Raw genomic sequence first — 23,350 nt, forward strand, 5'->3', positions numbered from 1 at the left:
ACCTGCTTTGGGAAGATATGCATGTTATATGTTCTACACACCTCCCCCCCAAAATGTGTATACACATTTCTTTTTTCAGTGTTTTGACTGTAGGTACATATTACTTTGAGAGCTTGTGTTCTCTCCTCACTTTATTTATCACATAGCATACCTTGTTCGTATACATTCTGTGCCTTATTCCATGCTGGAAGAACCTTGACTATGTCTTAGGGTCCAACTCTCACCAATATGAGTTAGGTAAATCCTGACTGTCCTAACCACTCACGAAGGTTCAATGCATTTCACCAGCCAGCAGCTGGTTTAGGAGTGGGCATATGACCTAGTTATGGCCAATGAGATGTTAGAAGATATGATTAGGAAGCATCTGGGAAAAGTTTTGTTATCCTTTTAATAAGAGATTACACTTTTTCTACTGTAGGCGAATGTCCTTTCCGTCCTTGATGCCTAAAATTAAAGTAGCCAAGGGGTGAAAAAGCTTAAGGAAAATCACTTGGGTAATGGCAAAATGGAAAGATGGGCAGAATTATAGTCCTTGATGATATTGTTGAGCCACTGAAATAAATTCTAGAAGGACTCTGCCTTTGGACTTGTCATGTGAGACAGTAAGTCCCATAAGCCATTGTGAGTCGGGGTTTGTTGTTGCTACTTGCTGCTGAAAGCATTTTCAGTGAGACAGCTTTCATGAAAGCCTCTTTGAATACCATTGTATAAGTGTGTGTATGTTTGTGTGTAATAAAGCAAAGAACATGTGAGAGAGTCGTAGGAAAATATTTCATAACAAAATGTATTTTACCTGTTAACATCCACTCTTTGATTTCTCCCAGTTTGTTATGAAAATTGTCAAACATACAGCAAAACTAACAGAATTTGACAGTGAACGCTCATACACCATTAACATTTTACTGTACTTGTTTTGTCACGTCTATCCATCTACTTATCCCTCCTTCAGCTTAATTTTTGATGGTTTCAGAGTAAATTGCAGGCATCAGTGCACTTCCTAAATACTTCAGAATACGTTATCATTTAGAATTCTATGGTGAAATTATGTGGACCTCTACATTTCTTTTTTTGGAGCTTTTAAATTTATGACTATAGGGCTTTTGAAGATTGTTATTTATCTTCTTGGTTGAGGTCTGACAGTTTGTGGTTTTAGAAGAATTGGTCTGTTTCTGTAAGTTATCAAATTTATGAGCATAAACTTGTTTGTAGCATTCCCTTAACTTTTTAATGGCTTTAGGACTTTTGTATATGGTTCTTTTAGCCCTTTGAGCATTTTTAAAATTATTGATTTAAAGTCTTTGTCTAGGTCTGTTGTCTGCACTTGCTCAGGGACAGTTCCTATTAAATTGTTTTTTTTCCTGTGTATGGATCACACTTTTCTTTTTTGTTTGTTTTAATAATTATTTTATTTATTTATTTTTGGCTGCGTTGGGTCTTCGTTGCTGCACGTGGGCTTTCTCTAGTTGCTGTGCGCGGGCTTCTCACTGTGGTGGCTTCTGTTGTCGCGGAGCACGGGCTCTAGGCACACGGGCTTCAGTAGTTGTGGCACGTGGGCTCTAGAGCACAGGCTCAGTAGTTGTGGTGCACAACTTTAGTTGCTCTGCGGCATGTGGAATCTTCCCCGACCAGGCCTTGAACCCGTGTCCCCTGCATTGGCAGGTGGATTCTTAACCACTGTGCCACCAGGGAAGCGCTGGATCACACTTTTCTGTTTACTTGCATGCCTTGTAAATTTTTTTTGAGAAATGGACATGAACATTTTGAATATGTGACAACTCTGGAAATAAGATTCCTCCCTCTTCTCAGGGTTGCTTCTTGTTTTTGTCATTATTTGTTTGTGTAGTGACTTTTCTGAAATAATTGTGTTAAGTCTTCAGATTTTGTCATGTGCTCTTAGCTTAGTGATCAGCTAATGCTTTGTTTGACATAGATTTCCTTAAATACCTGGAACCAAAACAAACAAACAAAATCTCAGTCTTTGCAGAAGAGCTCTGTGTGTGTGTGTTGGGGTATGCCTTCAACACTAAACCGGGCAGCTTTCAAGTCTACCTATTGAAGCTTCCAACAGAAGCTTCAGATTTCTCTAGTGATACCTTGTGTTTATTGTGTGGGCTAATTCAAGAGTATTACAATATTTTAAATGAAATCAGAGGGTTTTTCTAAATAACTGCTTCTTACTTGGCTTTGGGCTTCCCCCCTTGACTTTGGGTCTTCCTTTTATGCTGCTTCCCAGAGAGAGTCTATCCTTTCAGCTCTCCCAGCTATGTCTCACTGTTTTTTACTTGACACTTGTTAGTTGGGTGGTGGTGGCAGGTGGGGAATAGGAGTATTCTCTGATGTTTCTATTAAGCCTCAGTTTTGGTGAACCCAAGTCTCAAGGTGAGGCCTCCACAAGAATTCTGATCCCTCTTTTTTATTTAATTGTGGGCCTAGCATGTATTCCTTCCCCTCCCCAAAGATAGAGCTGTTTTATTTTTCTAGCCTTCTCCTCTCAGCTGCAGTGGGTTTCCATAAGTGCTCTCATGGGCTAGTTTTTATTGCCCTTCCCCCTGTAGATTAAGGCTTTTGTTCCTTAGAGGAGATAAGAAAGACAGGTCTGTCTAGGTAGAGTTTTCAGTGGTGTCTGCTGGTCCCTTTTCCCCGCTGCAGAGGATTTCCACTAGTGTCCTTAGATATAGTTTTTGTTGTCCTATCCCCTGCAGATTAAGGTTTTTGGTCTGTAGGAGATTTAGGGAAGAAGGCTTGTGACTGCTTTTCTCCTCCCCAGCCAGTACCACAGGGGAAAAGCTTTCTCAGATTCTTCCCATCCTTCCCTGTAACCACCTGGTGGGTTTCATGGGAGAAAAACCTGTTAGAAGGTATAAACCTCCTTATTTCTAGACGATACAAGCCTTCTTATTTCTGGGACCCTCAGGAGATTCATGTTCTTACACCAGCCCATGTTCTGCCTTTAGAAATTTATTAAGGACTTTTAGCTGAGTTCTTTAATCAGTACTCAATGACTTATGTCCCAGATAAGCAAATGCTGTGGGTCTGTTCTCCCTGCAGTAACCCGTTTCTCTATCCAGATTTTGGATTACTTGGTTGATCTGGGACCTCAGTTCTCTGATGGATTTGGCTATTTAATTTGCAAATTTTCCAGCCCTTTTTCTTGTTGTATATGTGGGAGGATGCTCTTTTTATCTCTCTAGAAAGAGCTGAAACTGGAAATTTTCAAGTCCTAATTTTCCTAGTATTTTTCTTCTTTTTGACTTAGGAAGCAGAAGCTCAGTATGAAGAGCAGATTGGTAAAATTATTATGGAGACGCAGGAACTTAAATGGCAAAAGGTGAGTATTTTCCCCCCTCTAATTAGCATTTTATTTTATGTATTTTAATCCTTAATTGTGAAGTTAGTTTTTAAATTTCCTAAACATGTTTGGGGAATTGTGCATCATTTTAGAGTCTCAAGAAAATTCCAACTAAAACTGTTAAGAACATTTAGGCTTCCAGAAAACTGAGAATAACTTTTTTTTTTTTTTTTTTACAATGTTGTGTTAGTTTCTTCTGTGAGAATAACCATTTTTCCCCAGGCTTTCTGAAAAGAAAATAGACAAGGATAACTCTGAAAACTACTATGAACTATTTCATATCTGAGAAACATATTGTGTGTTATAGAGGAGTCAAAATATTTTTTAAGAAGTGAAACTTCAGAATAGTACCGTATTTTCCTAGGCTATTGTTATATACTATAACCAAATCTTAAAAAAAAAATGGCATCATATCTGATTCTCTTTTGATCCTTATCCATATAAAGGCATTTTTGATAGTGCCTCTCTTGCCTTTCTACCAAAGTAATCTTTTCTTTTTTAAAATATTTATTTATTTGTTTATTTGGCTGCACCAGGTCTATTGTCGTAGCATGTGGGATCTTTGTTGACACGCAAGATCTTTTAGTTGCGGGTTGCGGGCTCTTAGTTGCAGCATGTGGCATCTAGTTCCCTAACCAGGGATTGAACCCAGGCCCCCTGTATTGGGAGTGTGGAGTCTTAACCACTGGACCACCAGGGAAGTCCCCCACCAAAGTAATCTTAACAGCTAAAAATTGAAAGCTTAATTAAGATGACCCTTCTTCTCAGTATTTGGCAATATTGAAACAGGAACTTGGAGATAACATGTCAGAAATAGAATTCAAATGACAGAGGATAGGCCAATGATGGGAATTTTGAGGCCAGAGAGATTCCAAGGTTGTGTAGAAATGGGAGTGAAACCAGGGTTGGGTTACATATGAGGGACAGGTCCAATAAAGAGACCTGTTTGTGGAGAGAAAAAACAGGTAAACACCAAATACAATCTAAAGCTCCAAGCAGACATAAAGTCAGAATGTAGAGTCAGAATGTAAAGTCATATCTTGTTTTGAATAGAGTCAATAGTAGAAAATTATCAGAATCCTTAAGTTAATCAGTAAGTTTAATACAATCCAATTTAAAATACCAAGCGTGTGTTTGGTGTACTTAAGCTGATTCTAAGGTTTATGTGGAAATAAACTTACAAGAGTGGCTGCGAAAGTTTTGAAAAGGAATCTAGTCACACTAGATTCTTAAATATATTATAAAGCTATAATAGTTAAAATAGCTTGGTAGTATACATGAACAGATAGACTATAATAGAGTCCAGAAATAGATCCAAATACATAAGATAATTTAGTGAATGATGAAGGTGACATTTCTGATCAGTGGGGAAAAGTAGATTATTCAAGAAATGATATTAGAACTGGGTATACCATCTGAAGAAAAATAAAACGAGATTCCTACCTTACTTTACAAAGTTGTAGAAAAATAGAACTTTCATATATTGCTTATTGGCAATGTATCTTAAAAGTATCTTAAGTTCCCCCAAACACCTAAATCCCATAACCTTCTATATAACCCAATTCTAACTTGTTCCTTTTTTTTTTTTTTTTTTTTTTTTTTTGCGGTATGCGGGCCTCTCACTGCTGTGGCCTCCCCCGTTGCGGAGCACAGGCTCCGGACGTGCAGGCTCCGGACGCGCAGGCTCAGCGGCCATGGCCCACGGGCCCAGCCGCTCCGCGGCATATGGGATCCTCCCAGACCGGGGCACGAACCCGTATCCCCTGCATCGGCAGGCGGACTCCCAACCACTTGCGCCACCAGGGAGGCCCTAACTTGTTCCTTTTTTTTTTTTTTTTTTTTTATTTTACAAATTTAATCAGTTATACATATACATTTGTTCCCATATCCCCTCCCTTTTGCGTCTCCCTCCCACCCTCCCTATCCCACCCCTCCAGGCAGTCACAAAGAACCGAGCTGATCTCTCTGTGCTATGCGGCTGCTTCCCACTAGCTATCTACCTTATGTTTGGTAGTGTATATATGTCCATGCCTCTCTTTCACTTTGTCACAGCTTACCCTTCCCCCTCCCCATATCCTCAAGTCCATTCTCTAGTAGGTCTGTGTCTTTATTCCTGTCTTACTCCTATGTTCTTGATGACATTTTTTTTTTCTTAAATTCCATATATATGTGTCAGCATACAGTATTTGTCTTTCTCTTTCTGACTTACTTCACTCTGTATGACAGACTCTAGGTCCATCCACCTCCTTACAAATAGCTCAATTTCATTTCTTTTTATGGCTGAGTAATATTCCATTGTATATATGTGCCACATCTTCTTTACCCATTCATCCGATGATGGACACTTAGGTTGTTTCCATCTCCGGGCTATTGTAAATAGGGCTGCTATGAACATTTTGGTACATGTCTCTTTTTGAATTATGGTTTTCTCAGGGTATATGCCCAGTAGTGGGATTGCTGGGTCATATGGTAGTTCTATTTGTAGTTTTTTAAGGAACCTCCATACCGTTCTCCATAGTGGCTGTACCAATTCACATTCCCACCAGCAGTGCAAGAGTGTTCCCTTTTTTCCACACCCTCTCCAGCATTTATTGTTTCTAGATTTTTTGATGATGGCCATTCTGACTGGTGTGAGATGATATCTCATTGTAGTTTTGATTTGCATTTCTCTAATGAGTAAAGATGTTGAGCATCCTTTCATGTGTTTGTTGGCAGTCTGTATATCTTCTGTGGAGAAATGTCTATTTAGGTCTTCTGCCCATTTTTGGATTGGGTTGTTTGTTTTTTTGCTATTGAGCTGCATGAGCTGCTTATAAATTTTGGAGATTAATCCTTTGTCAGTTGCTTCATTTGCAAATATTTTCTCCCATTCTGAGGGTTGTCTTTTGGTCTTGTTTATGGTTTCCTTTGCTGTGCAAAAGCTTTTAAGTTTCATTAGGTCCCATGTGTTTATTTTTGTCTTTATTTCCATTTCTCTAGGAGGTGGGTCAAAAAGGATCTTGCTGTGATTTATGTCATAGAGTGTTCTGCCTATGTTTTCCTCTAGGAGTTTGATAGTGTCTGGCCTTACATTTAGGTCTTTAATCCATTTTGAGCTTATTTTTGTGTATGGTGTTAGGGAGTGATCTAATCTCATACTTTTACATGTCCCTGTCCAGTTTTCCCAGCACCACTTATTGAAGAGACTGTCCTTTCTCCACTGTACATTCCTGCCTCCTTTATCAAAGATAAGGTGACCATATGTCCGTGGGTTTATCTCTGGGCTTTCTATCCTGTTCCATTGATCTATCTTTCTGTTTTTGTGCCAGTACCATACTGTCTTGATTACTGTAGCCTTGTAGTATAGTCTGAAGTCAGGGAGCCTGATTCCTCCAGCTCCATTTTTCGTTCTCAAGATTGCTTTGGCTATTCGGGGTCTTTTGTGTTTCCATACAAATTGTGCAATTTTTTGTTCTAATTCTGTGAAAAATGCCATTGGTAGTTTGATAGGGATTGTATTGAATCTGTAGATTGCTTTGGGTAGTAGAGTCATTTTCACAATGTTGATTCTTCCAATCCAAGAACATGGTACATCTCTCCATCTATTTGTATCATCTTTAATTTCTTTCATCAGTGTCTTATAATTTTCTGCATACAGGTCTTTTGTCTCCTTAGGTAGGTTTATTCCTAGATATTTTATTCTTTTTGTTGCAATGGTAAATGGGAGTGTTTCCTTGATTTCACTTTCAGATTTTTCATCATTAGTATATAGGAATGCCAAAGATTTCTGTGCATTAATTTTGTATCCTGCTACTTTACCAAATTCATTGATTAACTCTAGTAGTTTTCTGGTAGCATCTTTAGGATTCTCTATGTATAGTATCATGTCATCTGCAAACAGTGACAGCTTTACTTCTTCTTTTCCAATTTGGATTCCTTTTATTTCCTTTTCTTCTCTGATTGCTGTGGCTAAAACTTCCAAAACTATGTTGAATAAGAGTGGTGAGAGTGGGCAACCTTGTCTTGTTCCTGATCTTAGTGGAAATGGTTTCAATTTTTCACCATTGAGGACGATGCTGGCTGTGGGTTTGTCATATATGGCCTTTATTATGTTGAGGAAAGTTCCCTCTATGCCTACTTTCTGCAGGGTTTTTATCATAAATGGGTGTTGAATTTTGTCAAAAGCTTTCTCTGCATCTATTGAGATGATCATATGGTTTTTCTCCTTCAGTTTGTTAATATGGTGTATCACGTTGATTGATTTGCGTATATTGAAGAATCCTTGCATTCCTGGAATAAACCCCACTTGATCATGGTGTATGATCCTTTTAATGTGCTGTTGGATTCTGTTTGCTAGTATTTTGTTGAGGATTTTTGCATCTATGTTCATCAGTGATATTGGCCTGTAGTTTTCTTTCTTTGTGACATCCTTGTCTGGTTTTGGTATCAAGGTGATGGTGGCCTCGTAGAATGAGTTTGGGAGTGTTCCTCCCTCTGCTATATTTTGGAAGAGTTTGAGAAGGATAGGTGTTAGCTCTTCTCTAAATGCTTGATAGAATTCGCCTGTGAAGCCATCTGGTCCTGGGCTTTTGTTTGTTGGAAGATTTTTGATCACAGTTTCAATTTCAGTGCTTGTGATTGGTCTGTTCATATTTTCTATTTCTTCCTGATTCAGTCTTGGCAGGTTGTGCATTTCTAAGAATTTGTCCATTTCTTCCAGATTGTCCATTTTATTGGCATAGAGTTGCTTATAGTAATCTCTCATGATCTTTTGTATTTCTGCAGTGTCAGTTGTTACTTCTCCTTTTTCATTTCTAATTCTATTGATTTGAGTCTTCTCCCTTTTTTTCTTGATGAGTCTGGCTAATGGTTTATCAATTTTGTTTATCTTCTCAAAGAACCAGCTTTTAGTTTTATTGATCTTTGCTATCGTTTCCTTCATTTCTTTTTCATTTATTTCTGATCTGATTTTTATGATTTCTTTCCTTCTGCTAACTTTGGGATGTTTTTGTTCTTCTTTCTCTAATTGCTTTAGGTGCAAGGTTAGGTTGTTTATTCGAGATGTTTCCTGTTTCTTAAGGTGGGATTGTATCGCCATAAACTTCCCTCTTAGAACTGCTTTTGCTGCATCCCATAGGTTTTGGGTCGTCGTGTCTCCATTGTCATTTGTTTCTAGGTATTTTTTAATTTCCTCTTTGATTTCTTCAGTGATCACTTCGTTATTAAGTAGTGTATTGTTTAGCCTCCATGTGTTTGTATGTTTTACAGCTCTTTTCCTGTAATTGATATCTAGTCTCATAGCATTGTGGTCGGAAAAGATACTTGATACAATTTCAATTTTCTTAAATTTACCAAGGCTTGATTTGTGACCCAAGATATGATCTATCCTGGAGAATGTTCCATGAGCACTTGAGAAAACTTGTTCCTTTTGAGATACTACTAAGACACTGTCAAGGTAGTGTCCTCACTTACTGCAATGAATTCCAATAAACATGGTTTTGCTTTATTAACAGGTTGTTTGGTGGTGTTTTGATGGAGTTCATTTTTGTATATAGTGTTATGTAAGGGTTCAGCTTCATTCTTTTGCTTGTGTATATCCAGTTTTCCCAGAACCTTTGGTTGAAAAGACTGTTCTTTCCCCATTGAATGATCTTGACACCCTTGACCATGTGTGTGAGGGTTTATTTCTGGGCTCTTTATTCTATTCCATTGGTCCATGTGTCTTTCTTTATGCCAGTACAACACTGTTTTGATTCCTGGAGCTTTACAGTAAGTTTTGAAATTAGGAAGTGTGAGTCCCCCCAGCTTTGATCTTCTTTTTCAAGATTATTTGGCTATTTTGGGTTCCTTGAGATTCCATATGAATTTTAGGATGGGTTTTTCTATTTCTGCAAAAAATATTATTGGGATTTTGATAGAGATTACATTGAATCTGTAGATAACGTTGGATAGTATTAGCTTACAAATATGAAGTTTTCTTATCCCAGAGCAAAAGATGTGTGTGTATTTTTAATTTTTAATTTAATTTCTTTTGGCAGTGTTTTGTAGTTTTCATTGTACAAGTCTTTCATCTCCTTGGTTAAGTTAATTTCTATGTATTTTATTCTTTTTAGTGCTATTGTAAATGTAATTGTTTTCTTAATTTCATTTTTGGGTAGTTCATTGTTAGCATATAGAAATGCAATTGATTTTTGTGTGACTTTGTATTATACTACTTTGCTGAATTCATTCATTCAGGTTTTTTGTGGAATCTTTAGGGTTTTCTACATATAAGATCATATCATATGCAAACAGATAATTCTTTTTCCTTTCCAAATTGGATTTCTTTTTCTTGCCTCATTGCTTTAACCAGTGCTTCCAGTACTATGTTGAATAGAAGTTGTGAAAGTGGGCATCCTTGCCTTGTTCCTGATCTTAGAGGAAAAGTTTTCAGTCCTTTACCATTGAGTATTATGTTCACTGTGGGGTTTTCAAATATGGCTTTTATTATGTTGAGGTAGTTTCCTTCTATTCCTAGTTTGTTGAATTTTTTTTTTTTTACCATGAAAGGGTACTGAATTTTGTCAGATTCTTTTTATTGCATAAGTTGAGATGATTATGTGCTTTTTTGCCTTCATTCTGTTAATGTGGTGTATTACACTGACTGATTTTTTTGTATGTTGAACTCATTTATCCCAGGGATAAATCCTACTTGGTCATGGTGTATGATCCTTTTAATATGCTTCTGAATTCAGTTTGCTAGTATTTTTTGAGAACTTTTGCATCAGTGTTCATCAGGGGTACTGGTCTGTAGTATTCTTGATGTGTCTTCATCTGGCTTTGGTATCAAGGTAATACTGGCATCAAGCATGAGTTAGGAAGTGTTCCTTCCTATTCAACTCTTTGGAAAAATTTGAGGAGGATTGCTGTTAGTTCTTTAAATGTTTGGTAGAATTCACCAGTGAAGCCATCAGGTTAAGGGCTTTTCTGTATTGGGAGATTTTGATTATGGATTCAATCTCCTATAGTCTATTAAAATTTTCTATTTCTTCATAATTTGGCTTTTGTAGGTTTTGCATTTCTAGGAATTCTCCATTTCATCTAGGTTACCCAATTTGTTAGCATGTAATTGTTCATAGTACTCTCATCATACTTATTATTTCTGCAGAATCAGTAGCTATGTCTCCACTTTCATTTCTGATTTTAGTAGTGAGTCTTCTCTATTTTTCTTAGTCCATCTGGGTAAAGCTTTATCAATTTTGTTATCTTTTCAAAGAAGCAATTTTTAATTTCACTGATTTTCTCTATTGTTTTTCTGTTCTGTTAAAGGGAGGGGGGATCTCTCGCATTCTTTTCTTTTTTTAAAATTTATTTATTTATTTATTTTTGGCTGCATTGGGTCTTCGTTGCTGTGCATGGGCTTTCTCTAGTTGCAGCGAGTGGGGGCTACTCTTTCTTGCAGTGTGAGGGCTTCTCATTGTGGTGTCTTCTCTTGTTGCAGAGCACGGGCTCTAGGCATGCGGCTTTCAATAGTTGTGGCATGTGGGCTCAGTAGTTGTGGCTTGCAGGCTCTAGAGCACAGGCTCAGTAGTTGTGGCACACAGGCCTAGTTGCTCCACGACATGTGGGATCTTCCCAGACCAGGGATCAAACCTGTGTTGACAGGCGGATTCTTAACCACTGTGCCACCAGGGAAGCCCTGCTTCATATATTCTGATGGTCTGTCATTCGGTTCATAAATGCTTATAATTGTTATATCTTCTTCCTTAATGAATGTTTTATGGATATATAATATCTTTCTTTGTCTAATGTAACTTCTTAAAATTTAAAGGCCATTTAAAATTTTTTTTTTTATTCTTTTGGTTATTATTTTAATGGAATATCTTTTTCCATTTTTCTACTTTCAACCTGTTTGTGTCTTTAGAACTAAAGTGAGTCTTTGTAGACAGCATAAAGTTGGATCATGTTTTTTATCCATTCTTCCAATTTTTGTCTTTAGGCGAGAGAGTTAAAATATACATTTAAAGTAATTATTGATAAGGAGCAACTAACTTGTGTCATTTTACTATTTGTTTTCCATGTGTCTGATAGTTTTTGTCCCTCATTTCCTGCATTACCATCATCTTTTGTGTTTAGTTGAGTTTTTTGTAGTGAGATGTTTAAATTCCTTTCTCACTTCCTTTTGTGTATACTCTCTAGCTATTTCCTTTATGGTTATCATGGAGATTACAGTTAGCATCTATCATTGTAGCACTCTAATTTGAATTTGTATCAGCTTAATGTCAATAACATACAAGAACTCTATTCCTTTATAACTCCATCTACACCCCTTTCAGTTGTTGATATTATAAAATTGCATCTTTATATGTTGTGTGCTCAAGAGAATAAACTAGTAGTTTTAAAAATGCATTAGTCTCTGAATTATGTAGAAAGCAAATATGGAGTTACAAACCAAAGGTACAGTAATACTAGCTTTTAGCCTAATAATTGTCTTTTTTTTTAAGTATTAGTTTCTTAAAAAAGAAATAAAAACTGCTGTTAGAGTAATACTAGCTTTTATAAATTGCTCATGTATTTACCTTTACTGAGATTTTTATTTCTTCATATGGCTTTGAGTTACTCTCTCATGTCCTTTCAATTCAACCTGTAGGACTCATATCATTTCTTGCAGGGCAGGTCTAATGGTAATGAACTCTCTCAGCTTATGTTTATCTGCATTTTAGATCATGTAGAGGAAAGGCAACTTATGTGAGATGGTGATAAGACTATGAAGTATATTTCCTGAGTCCTTGGACTACTTTGCCAGGTTTGTCTGAAGTAAGAAAATGTCCAAGATTGGGGCACAAGTAGCCAGTTTCATGTGGTAACCTCTAATAGGTGTGTATGGTAGAAGCCAGTAAAGTATAGGAGAGTGTGGACTTAAGAGTCTTGAGAGTTAGACATAACCTTCTTGGTCATGGAAGTTCAAGAGTGTCAGATTTAAGGTGCCATTAATTCTCTCTAATTTTCCTCAAGATTGGGGATGATTGGGGCAATGAAATATCTAAATAAATGACAAGGCTTTGCAGAGTTCTCTAAAAACAGGTCCAATAAAATGAGTGCCTCTGTTACTGGAGATCCTCATATTGGGAACACAAAATCAAGTAATTTTTTTCCTACTCTCATAATTATAGCTCTCTCTCAAGAAAAAGTTTTAATCCATCCAGAGAAGTAGCAAGCAATGATCAGAACATATTCAGAACCCACTGTAGGGGTTTATTTTCGGAAGTCCATTTGGACATGTTCAGTGGGGTCCTGAAACTTGGATTTACAAGAATAACAGTTTTACTAGGATTGTGAGGGAGACACATGAGATTTGCACCAGAGACATCCTCAAAAATCTTAGTAAAATTTCCCCACCAATGCTAATTGAATATCATTTTCAATATGTCCTTGCTCTGATGGGTAATTCCTTGTAAAATATGTTTGCAGAGTTTCGTCAAGGTTCTCTGGTGCCACCAAGTGTCTGTCCTGAAAGTGCCAGGGATTCTCTTGTACTCTACAACCATGTATTCTTTTCAGATTCTGGAGCCAGCTGTGGGCATTCCAAAATAGGATTTTTTAATCTCCAGAAAGATTTAGCTTTTTAGAGTATAATGGGGCCAGGACCTGATTGAGGGCCGCCTGTGTGTCATAAGATAAACCTAGGATATTTCTTTTAGCCTTTGTTATCCCTTAATAGTGTGGCTTCATGATAGCCACCTCCTTAAGAAGCATTAGAGTACTTAAAACTGTTGTTCATTTTACATTGGGATTACTATTAAGGTTGGAAACTCTCATTGTTTCTACAGTGTTACAAAATCATGGACTACTCCAAAAGGTATACCTGATATTAGTCTTATGTTAACTCTCTTATCTCTTGACAATTGGCAAGCTCTGCTGAGAGGGTAAGTACTATCATCAGGACTGGTTTTACCTCTGGTAAGGAGTCATGTTTTAGGGGTCATTTGAGACTGTTCCAGTATATCTTGCCTGATAGTTCCCATTTCAGTTATAAAAAATGGTATATCAACAAATAATATTAAACCTAGATTTTCTAGGAGGAGTTTCTAATAAATCCATTTGAGGCATAGTCATTGTTTGGACAGAGGTTAGATCTCATGGAATTCCCCTTCTTTGGGTAATGGGAAAAGAGTAGCAATCTTTAAAGTATAGCACTGAGTTGAAATGTGTGAGGGAGAAAATAATAAAAAGTTCATAGGATGTAAGCCTGCTTGCCAAGAAGTGTGTTTTCAGTAGCATCCAGGATTGTACAGCATACAGAACCATCAAATTTAAACAAGATTCTTAAACCAAGTCAGTAGAGGCCTCTACTAGTTGGGCTGCTGCTTATTACTATCCTTAGATAAGGAGTAGGATTTTCCCCTCACTGGGTTGAGGGGAAGATTGTAGTAAGCAACTGGGCCCTGATGATACCTGTGGTGTTCTGTTAGAGTATTAAGGACTTGTCTACATCACTCAGATACAAATAGATAGAAAGCTTTATGACAATTTGGAGGGCCCCAATTGCGGGGGTGCGAGGGGGGCTGTTGAGAGTTAATTTTAAATCACAAAATTCTTGTCCGTGTTTAAGTTCCTAAGGGAGAGGTTCCATTGTTGAGGACTTAAATTATATAGAAATGTGTCAGTTTCAGAGATGTTTGGAACCCAGTGTCTACAGTAGCCAGTGAAATCTAGACAACTTCTTAATTTTCTCTTAGTAACCAGCCTTGGAAAGTATTGAAGGGCTCATAATTTATCAGGAATAATAGATTTACCCTCTTGGGATAAATTATACCCTAAATAATGCACTTTATTCTTACAAAATAGTAAACTTTTTTCTGGAATTCTCTTGTCCTTTCTGAGCTAAAACAGTATGTAGATAAATGGAGTCAGTCTTAGAGCTCTCTTCATCTTTAGAACATAACGAAAGCTTGCCCACATATTGTATAAGTGTAGAGTTTACAGGGAGGTTTAAGGTCCCTAAGTTCCTCAGTAAACCACTGAGGCATAACTGTCCAGGTAAATTGTTGACTGTCCCAGGACAGAACAAACAGGTAAAACTATTTTGATCTAAAGGGATGCCATAAAAGCAGAACACAGATAAATATATAGTAGTAAAGTATGTAGAGTCAGGTGGCACTGAAGATAAAATAGTATCTGGGCTCAGTGAATTGGGGAAATTGATGTTTTATTTTATGGCCTTAAGGTCTTAAACAAATCTTCACCCATTGGGTTTTTGACTGGGGAACAAGTCAAAATTTTAAAACTGGTATAGGTATGATTGATTCATCCTTCCTTTATTAGGCTTTAGGACAATTGACTTTAGTTCTTCGTTTCTGGTTTTAGAGGTATTATATAAAGTTAAGTAGAGGTTTGGATGGGTCAATCTGAACCCTGCTGCCAATATCAGTTAAGACATTTTGCCCACAAAGAGTCCACTTCATGGAGATCTTTAATTTGGTTCCATGGTACACACAGGTACCTAAGTCAGTATCCAAATAAGCTATGATCTGATTGTGAATCGAATCCCCAGGAATCTTAAAAAAAAAAAAAAAAAAAAACTCCTCCAAAATAACAGGAGTTTAATTTTTCAATTCTATTTGCATAGTAGATTCGTATCTCTTAAGTTAATGGGTGTGGCGTCATAAAGGAGAAAATAATATTCCTCACTTGAGAATCCAAGGATAACAGTTATAGGCTAAAACGGGGCGAGTATCTTTGGATTATTAGAGATACGCCCTATTTGAGTAGCTCATTGACCCTGAGGGAAAGGTTATGTGATGTTGCCAGAGTTTATGGTATGAATAAAATTTCAAGGTTTCTTTTAATATTTAGAGAAATTGCTCTTTGCAAGTTTGAGGAATAAATGGGAAGTTGGGTGTGTGTCAGAGCAGTGACATTGATTTGCCCACCTGATATTTTTTCCCTTCATTTTCTTAGCTAGCTCAGGATGTTTTTTTTCCCCAGTGTCTTTTATGCTTATAATAAGTATCTACAGGTGTCTTTACCATGAGACTCACTCCTCTCATGCTTGATGACTGGAGTGGGAGTATTAAATTGTTTTATCTGTAAGGGTACCAGTTTATTCTTCTTTTGTTCTAAGGCTTTTTGAAGATCTGAATTTGGAGATCTAGTAATGGGGCTGTTTCCCATTCCAGTTTTTGTTGCGTATTAAATCTCCTATTTCTAGATTTACGACTGTTCACAAAAAACCGGGAGAGAGCTGGAGTTCATATTTACTTCAGAATCTGCTCCTCAAAGAATTTATCCCTGAAGTGTCCTATAACTTCATTCTTTCCTTGTTTGCAGGAGTAGAGTCTAATATATTTTCATAAGAAAACTGGGCAATATCCTCTGAAAAATTTTGTCCAATATCTACAGCTTTTCTAAATGTCTGGTTTCCGGAGAATTCCCTGACAGTCCAGTGGTTAGGACTCGGTGCTTTCACTGCCAGGGCCCAGGTTCATTCCCTGGTCAGGGAACTAAGATCCTGCAAGCTGCATGGTGTGGCCAAAAATTTAAAAATTAAAAAAAAAATGTCTGTTTTCCTATGCAGTTCGGGATTTCCTAAGTCATTCTTGGGATCTTCTCACTTTGCCTTTTCTATTCTTTTTTTTTTTTTTTTTTTTTTTTTTTGCCTCTGAGCATATGAACCAATTGATACAGACCTTGGAACTGGCAGTATTATTTTTCAAAATTAGTTATAGGAATTAAAATATTTTAAAGTAATTGCTAACTTCAGGAAAAATAAAAGTTGTATAAGAATAGAAATGTAGGGGCTTCCCTGGTGGCGCAGTGGTTGAGAGTCCACCTGCCGATGCAGGGGACACGGGTTTGTGCCCTGGTCCAGGGGGATCCCACGTGCCGCGGAGTGGCTGGGCCCGTGGGCCATGGCCGCTGAGCCTGTGCGTCCGGAGCCTGTGCTCCACAACGGGAGAGGCCACAACAGTGAGAGGCCTGTGTACCGCAAAAAACAAAGAAAAAAGAAAAAAAGAAAAAAGAATAGAAATGTAATCATGGGACTTCCCTGGTGGCGCAGTGGTTAAGAATCCGCCTGCCAATGCAGGGGACACAGGTTCAAACCTGGGTCTAGGAACAGTAGCCCCTGCTCGCTGCAACTAGAGAAAGCCCACGCACAGCAACGAAGACCCAATGCAGCCAAAAATAAATATATAAATTAATTTTAAAAAAAGTGTAATCATGATATACCATATGGCTTAGCATTGAATAAAAATTGCAGTTATAAGAGTATAAATACTGACTATTGATTTAAGCCACAATTTTTATATAATTCTGTTGGAAGAATAGACGGAGGACATGTAGGATTATGGTTGTACAAGAAAGCTATCATATAGGAGGTCAGTAAGCTATGATATAGGAGGTCAGTAGATAAATTTTTTAAAGTGTAGAATCATGGAGTAAGATAACAGAAGCATTTGAAAGTGGTTGCCAGTTTTAGCTCTAATTTTTTAAATTACGAGAATTATTTGATAAAGATAGAAGAAAAAATTCATTTTGAATCTAAAGGACAGGACACACCACTTCTACCAAAAAAAGGTGGAGGGGAAAGAAATGGAATTGTATACATGGATTTGTTTTCAAAAATGCCCTGTGGTAGTTTTGGTTTTGTAAAAAATTATTTCAGTGAATTTAAAGAATCATGTTACCATGTAAACATTTGTGCTTAGATAATAAAATTGGTTTTTTTTGAAACTGTAATAAGACTATAGTCTGCTTGTATATTAGACTTAATTTTAATAACTTTTGATGAAAGATATTTTCTTGAAGAAAACTTTAAAGTAAGCTATATTCAGAGTTTAAAATTTTAGAGAGCAACATGTTTTATCATGAAGAAGCAACTGGAAGCAAAATTATTGTATGCTGAGTCCATGACAGTTAAAAAAATCATAAAATTGTCATAAGTTGCATTTTAAGAGCATAAAATAATATGTGCAATGAATATGTTTAATTTGTGAACCCAATTAAAAATTAAAACTGAAAATGGCTAGAATCTGTTTTAACTTTTCATGATTTTAAAATAGGAAACTCTTCAGAATCAAAAGGAAACATTAACAAAGCAACACAAAGAAGCAATGGCAGTTTTTAAAAAGCAGGTAATTTTATAAGGATAGACAAACATTACAGTTTTAAATATTGCACTTTTCCCACTTCTCATGAATATTATGACAGGTTGTTCTCCATACTCACTGAAGACAAAAAGGTTATTATTGGAAGCAGGAAATAAGGTTATTTTAAATCACAACTGATAATAATGTAATGTAGTAGAATGATTTAGTTAAGGAAAGAAATTAGGAATACTATTTTCTTGGAGATGTGTTTTTATTGGTCCTAAATAAAATATGTTAGTGATATGTGTGTTCTTGCTCTTTCTCTCCCTTCTCCCTTTTCTGTCTTTAATTAGCATATCCTAGGAGCTTACCTTTTCCACATTACTCCTTTACCCAAGCTAACATTATAACATTGGTGAAAAGCTGAAATGCAAGTAGGGAGATATAAAGGATGAAGATATGTGATTATCATGCACCTCCATAAATATCAACTATTAACAACTAAGAAAGATCAGTAGAAGAATTGAAAAAAAATATTTTAAAGAAATGAAGAACAACTCCTTCTGTTATTTTGAATTCTATAGCTCTTCTTTACTACCTCACATTTCTCTTCAGTCTCTAATTATAAAATGTAAGTGTAAGAAATGTGCCTATGGAAAATGTACTCTGGAAGTGCTTTTCCTTATAGCCATGCCAACATCACCATTTTTTTTCCTTTTTCCTTCCCCCTTTTTTGTTTTTATCTCCATACAAGTGTGTGTGTTTAGAGAGAAATGCATAAAAAAAATAAACCTATATAGCCTAATCACTAGTGGGTTAAGGTTATTGGTAATTTACACTGTAGTGTGGATTTGTTTAAGCAGATGATGAACTTCCTTATAGTCTGAAATTGGCTTTACCTAAGTTATGAGAGTTTTAATTGAAGGGTAAGGAAGCAGAAACCAAATGTTCAGCATAGTATTCTTTAGGCGAGAGCAGTTCTATGTCTCTGTTACCACAAGGGACTCTGGGCAAGAAAGAATATCCAGGTAATTGAAGGGTAGAAGAGAAAGTGCTACTGGGTTCTTTTTTTTTTTTTTTTTTTTTTTTTTAATTTCTTTTCTTTCTCTTTAAAAAAAAGGATTCTTGAAGGTAAGTGAGGAATATGGAAAATGAGATGGAGAAATTCCAAAGAAAAGTTTTATTTCTTGACAACTTTGCCTAGTATCCTTGTGTTGCTTGGAATATTTAATTAGTTTCCTTTGGCAAGTTCACCTTAGTTTTTCTGTTTTAAAATGTCATTATTTATTTATTAGACTAACACATGCATTTAAAAAAAATTTCAGAAAATACTGTCAGTGCAAATACAAATGATACCAATTTTATAAAAGTATGCCTTCAGAAAATGTTATATGTTATTGTTTATGAGTAGATGGCAAAATATTGAAACATTTAAAAAAAACTGGAGGGAAAAAGTGAACTTTCAAGGATGATTGGTGCTCTGATCGTGAGATTAAATTGTTCATTTTCTTTGGTGACTATCTTTTTCCCCCTTTTATTATTTATTTTCTCAGTGTAAAAGTAGCATAATCACATTGTACTAAGTTCAAACAATATAGACATGTAAAACATTTCTGTAGTCTCACTGACCAGTGTAAATCACTGGTAACATTTCACTTACCTGTATTTTAATTTTTTAAATTCTTTATCAGTTGCAAATGAAGATGTGTGCCTTGGAAGAAGAAAAGGTATATATTAATTTTTTAATAATTTGAAACGTAGTTTAAATGCATTTAATTATCAGTTGTTCACCATAATGGAAAGGAGCATTGGTAATAAACAAATAGAGACTGTTAATTTCTTAAAATTTTAGAAACAGAAAGGACCTAAGGGAATCATGTTACTTGAGCTCTTATCATTTTACATTTGAGAGTACTGAGGTCTAGTAAGATATAAATGACTTCCTGAAGCTCCCATTTTGAAGTGGCAAAGCTGGGACTAGAACCTAGATTTCTTCAGCCCCTAAATTAATGCTCTTTCCACTATACTGCAGTGTTTCTATTAAGTATAATATATTTTTAGTGCCGTTTTCAATGAAATTACCTTCTTTAAAAAACAGTAAGATGATTTGCATCTGCATGCAGACCAACAGGAAAAGAGTATACAACTCTGAACAATGCTAGAAATTCATCCGGCATTAAATGTTTTCTCTAGCTATTCAATAGTTTATACATGTTTTTATTATATCAAAGGACATGTCATTTATAATATTAAAACTTAGAGTAATTTTTAGCAAAAGACTTTCTTTAAAATTTTTCTCATATCCTTATATTTATGAAACAAATGTACTTGTGTCTTATTGATTAGAATATATTTATTCTAGCCATATGAATTAAATACTTAATTATATAGTATCCATAAGTTCTCAGGAATGCTCTACTGATAAAATGATTTATTGTTATAATGTGATTTTCCATTTCCTGATATTTGTAACCTTGTATAGACCTTATTGTAATTTTATGATATCTTGAAGTCATTAGAAATATAAGTTGTAGTACAGATACATTTTAAAATTCTGTGAAGTATTAGGTTTCAAGTAGAGATTTTGGTTCTTGAACTCTTGTTTTCCCTGTTAATAATGTCACTTACATTGGAAAGTACTGAAATATAGTTTTTTACTTGAAGGGAAAATATCAACTTGCTACAGAAATAAAAGAAAAAGAAATAGAAGGATTGAAGGAAACATTAAAGGCATTACAGGTAATGTAACTTAGTATTGCTTGAAAAGTAATTTGGTATTTTAGCATTATATCAGTAAAATGCTGTAAACATGTAGTGTAGCAAAGTGAAGCTGAAAAAAATTCATATATATAATTTAGTACTTTTTCCTGAGAGCCTTGGATTTCAAATTAGTAGGATTTTTGCTTTATCTTTTATTTTAAAAGGAAATATTAACATAACTTTCATTATTTCTCACAGTAATATAATTAGATATATGTTATTTTTAGCACTTTATAAATGACAAAAGCAAGTTAGGCCTATATATTATAACTGATTTATCCATGGTCCTTAAAAATTAACATAAAATAGCATTTATTGGGCTTCCCTGGTGGCGCAGTGGTTGAGAGTCCACCTGCCGATGCAGGGGACCACGGGTTCGTGCCCCGGTCCAGGAAGATCCCACATGCTGCGGAGCGGCTGGGCCCGTGAGCCATGGCTGCTGAGCCTGTGCGTCCGGAGCCTGTGCTCCGCAACGGGAGAGGCCACAACAGTGAGAGGCCCACGTACCGCAAAAAAAAAAAAAAAAAAAAAAAAAAGCATTTATTGTTATTATTATTTGCTAAGTACTATGCTTATTTTCTACAAATACAAAGATGAAGGAAACATCACTTTGCCTTTAAGTCATTCAGTCTCATACGGAGGTATGAGGTATACAACAGAATACAGAGGTATACAACAGATGATGAATCATTCAATACACATTTATGAAGGTCTACTATGTGCCAAACCCTGCTCTAAGCACTGGGAATACAGCTGTGAGTAAAAGGGTAAAAAACCTCTGCCCTTGTGGAGTTTACATTCTAATGGGGAAGACAAACAAAAAAAAGAGATAAAAAGTGAAATAGAGATTGTTGGGGGAAAAGATATTCACATGATTTCAGAGTATCACCCTATAGATAATACTAATTACAAAGAGCAAAGTAATTTTTTTTACAGTGGAAGGATCTTTTTTTTTTTTTTTTTTTGCGGTACGCGGGCCTCTCACTGTTGTGGCCTCTCCCCGTTGCGGAGCACAGGCTCCGGACGCGCAGGCTCAGCGGCCATGGCTCACGGGCCCAGCCGCTCCGCGGCATGTGGGATCTTCCCGGACCGGGGCACGAACCCGTGTCCCCTGCATCGGCAGGCGGACTCTCAACCACTGCGCCACCAGGGAAGCCCCAGTGGAAGGATCTTGATGGTTACTACCTGAATCAGGTAATTCACACTGTAGTGTGGATTTGTTTAAGCAGTTGACAAGCCTTCTTCCTTTAGTCTGATAACAGTAGTACAAAGATTCCTTTTCTCCACATCTTTACCAGCACTTCTTATCTCTTGTCTTTTTGATCACAGCCATTCTGATAGGTGTGAGGTAATCTCATTGTGAGTTTGATTTGCATTTCCCTGATTATTAGTGATGTTGAGCATGTTTTCATATACCTGTTGGTCATTTGTATGTCTTTCTTTGAGAAATGTCTGTTTAGGTCCTCAGCTCATTTTTTAATTGTGTTATTCGGAGTTTTCTGCTATTGAGTGTGTATATAACTTCCTGCTACATTTTGGATATTAACTCCTACTCAGATACATGATTTGCAAATGTTTCTCCCATTGCGTAGGTTGCCTTTTCACTCAGTTGATTATTTCCTTTGCTCTGTAGAAGCTTTTTAGTTTCATGCAGTCCCCCTTGTCTATTTTTGCTTTTGTTGCCTGTGCTTTTGGTGTCATGTCTAAAAAATCATTGCCTAATGTTGAGAAGCTCTTTTCCTAGATTTACTTCTAGAAGTTTTATGGTTTCAGGAGTTATGTTTAAGTCTTTAATCCATTTTGAGTTGATTTTTGTTTATAGTATGAAATTTTGTCTATTGCATGAGGTAAGGGTCCAGTTTCATTGTTCTGCATGTGGATATCCAGTTTTTCCAACACCATTTATTGAACACTATCCTTTCTCCATTATGTGCTCTTGGTGTCCTTGTCGAAGATCAGTTGGCTACAGATATGTGGATTTATTTCTGGGCTCTCTATTCTGTTCCATTGGTCGATATGTCTCATGTTGGTTTTGGTTTTGCTTTCGTTTTGTTTCTTGTCCTTACCATGCTGCTTTGATTACTGTAGCTTTGAAATATATTTTGGAATCAGGAAGTATGATGTCTTCAGTTTTGTTCATCTTGCTCAGATTGCTTTGGCCATTCAGGGTCTTTCATGATTCTATATAAATTTTAGGATTGTTTCTTCTATTTCTGTAGAGACTGGCATTGTGATTTTGATAGGGATTGCACTGAATCTGTAGATCACTTTGGGTAATACAGACATTTAAACAATATTTAATTTTCCATCCATGAACACAGTATGCCTTTACATATATCTGTGTCTTTTAAATTTCTTTTATCAGTGTTTTATAATATTCAGTGTACAGACCTTAACCACTCTGCTTAAATTTGTTCCTAAATATTTTATTCATTTTGTTGCTGTTGTGATTATTTTCTTAATTTTCTTTTCAAATAGTTTGTTGTTTGTGTATAGAAATGTGGCTGATTTTTGTATGCTGATTTTGTATCCTCAATTTTACTGAATTCATTTATTAGTTCTAACAGTTTTTTTGTTGTCTTTAAGGTTTTCTACATGTATGATTATGTTACCTTCAAATAGAGGTAATCTTACTTATTCCTTTGTGATTTGGATGCCTACATAAGAGTAGTCAAGAGACTACTCTTATGATCCTTTTTATTTCTGAGGCATCCATTGTAATGTCTCTTTTTCATTTCTAATTTTGTTTGATTCTTCTGTCTTTTTCTTAGTCTAGCTAACAGTTTGTCAATTTTACTTATTCTTCCAAAAAACCAACTCTTAATTTTGTTTTTTTTCAATTGTTTTTGTATTTGCTATTTGATTTATTTCTGTTCCAATCTCTATTATTTTCTTCCTTCTGCCGATTTTGGCCTAGTTCTTCTTTTTCTTGTTGTTTGAGATGTAAAGTTAAGTTGTTTATTTGAGGTTTTTTTTTTTTAATGTAGGCATTTATCATTATGAAATCTCCTGTTAGTATTGCTTTTGGTGCATCCATAAGTATTGATATGTTGTGTTATTGTTTTTGTTTTGTCTGAGATACTTTTAAAATTCTCCTTTTTTTTTTTAACATAACGAATGTTCAAGAGTATGTTGTTTAGTTTCCATGTATTTGGGAATTTTCCTGTTTTCTTACTGTTAATGATTTCTAATT

General features: G+C 36.0%; 1 protein-coding gene across 1 annotated transcript in view; it reads left to right on the forward strand.

Moving 5' to 3' along the window:
* CCDC73 (coiled-coil domain containing 73) overlaps nt 1-23,350 on the forward strand; it is a 106,359-nt gene that overhangs the window by 13,344 nt on the left and 69,665 nt on the right. Inside the window, exons 2-5 of the mRNA XM_060104508.1 lie at nt 3,257-3,328; nt 17,371-17,442; nt 19,089-19,124; nt 20,062-20,136. Of these exons, the coding sequence (XP_059960491.1) occupies nt 3,257-3,328; nt 17,371-17,442; nt 19,089-19,124; nt 20,062-20,136 (255 nt within the window). The remainder of the gene's footprint in view (nt 1-3,256; nt 3,329-17,370; nt 17,443-19,088; nt 19,125-20,061; nt 20,137-23,350) is intronic.

Source organism: Mesoplodon densirostris, chromosome 7 (genome assembly GCF_025265405.1).
Source record: "Mesoplodon densirostris isolate mMesDen1 chromosome 7, mMesDen1 primary haplotype, whole genome shotgun sequence".
Taxonomy (NCBI): domain Eukaryota; kingdom Metazoa; phylum Chordata; class Mammalia; order Artiodactyla; family Ziphiidae; genus Mesoplodon; species Mesoplodon densirostris.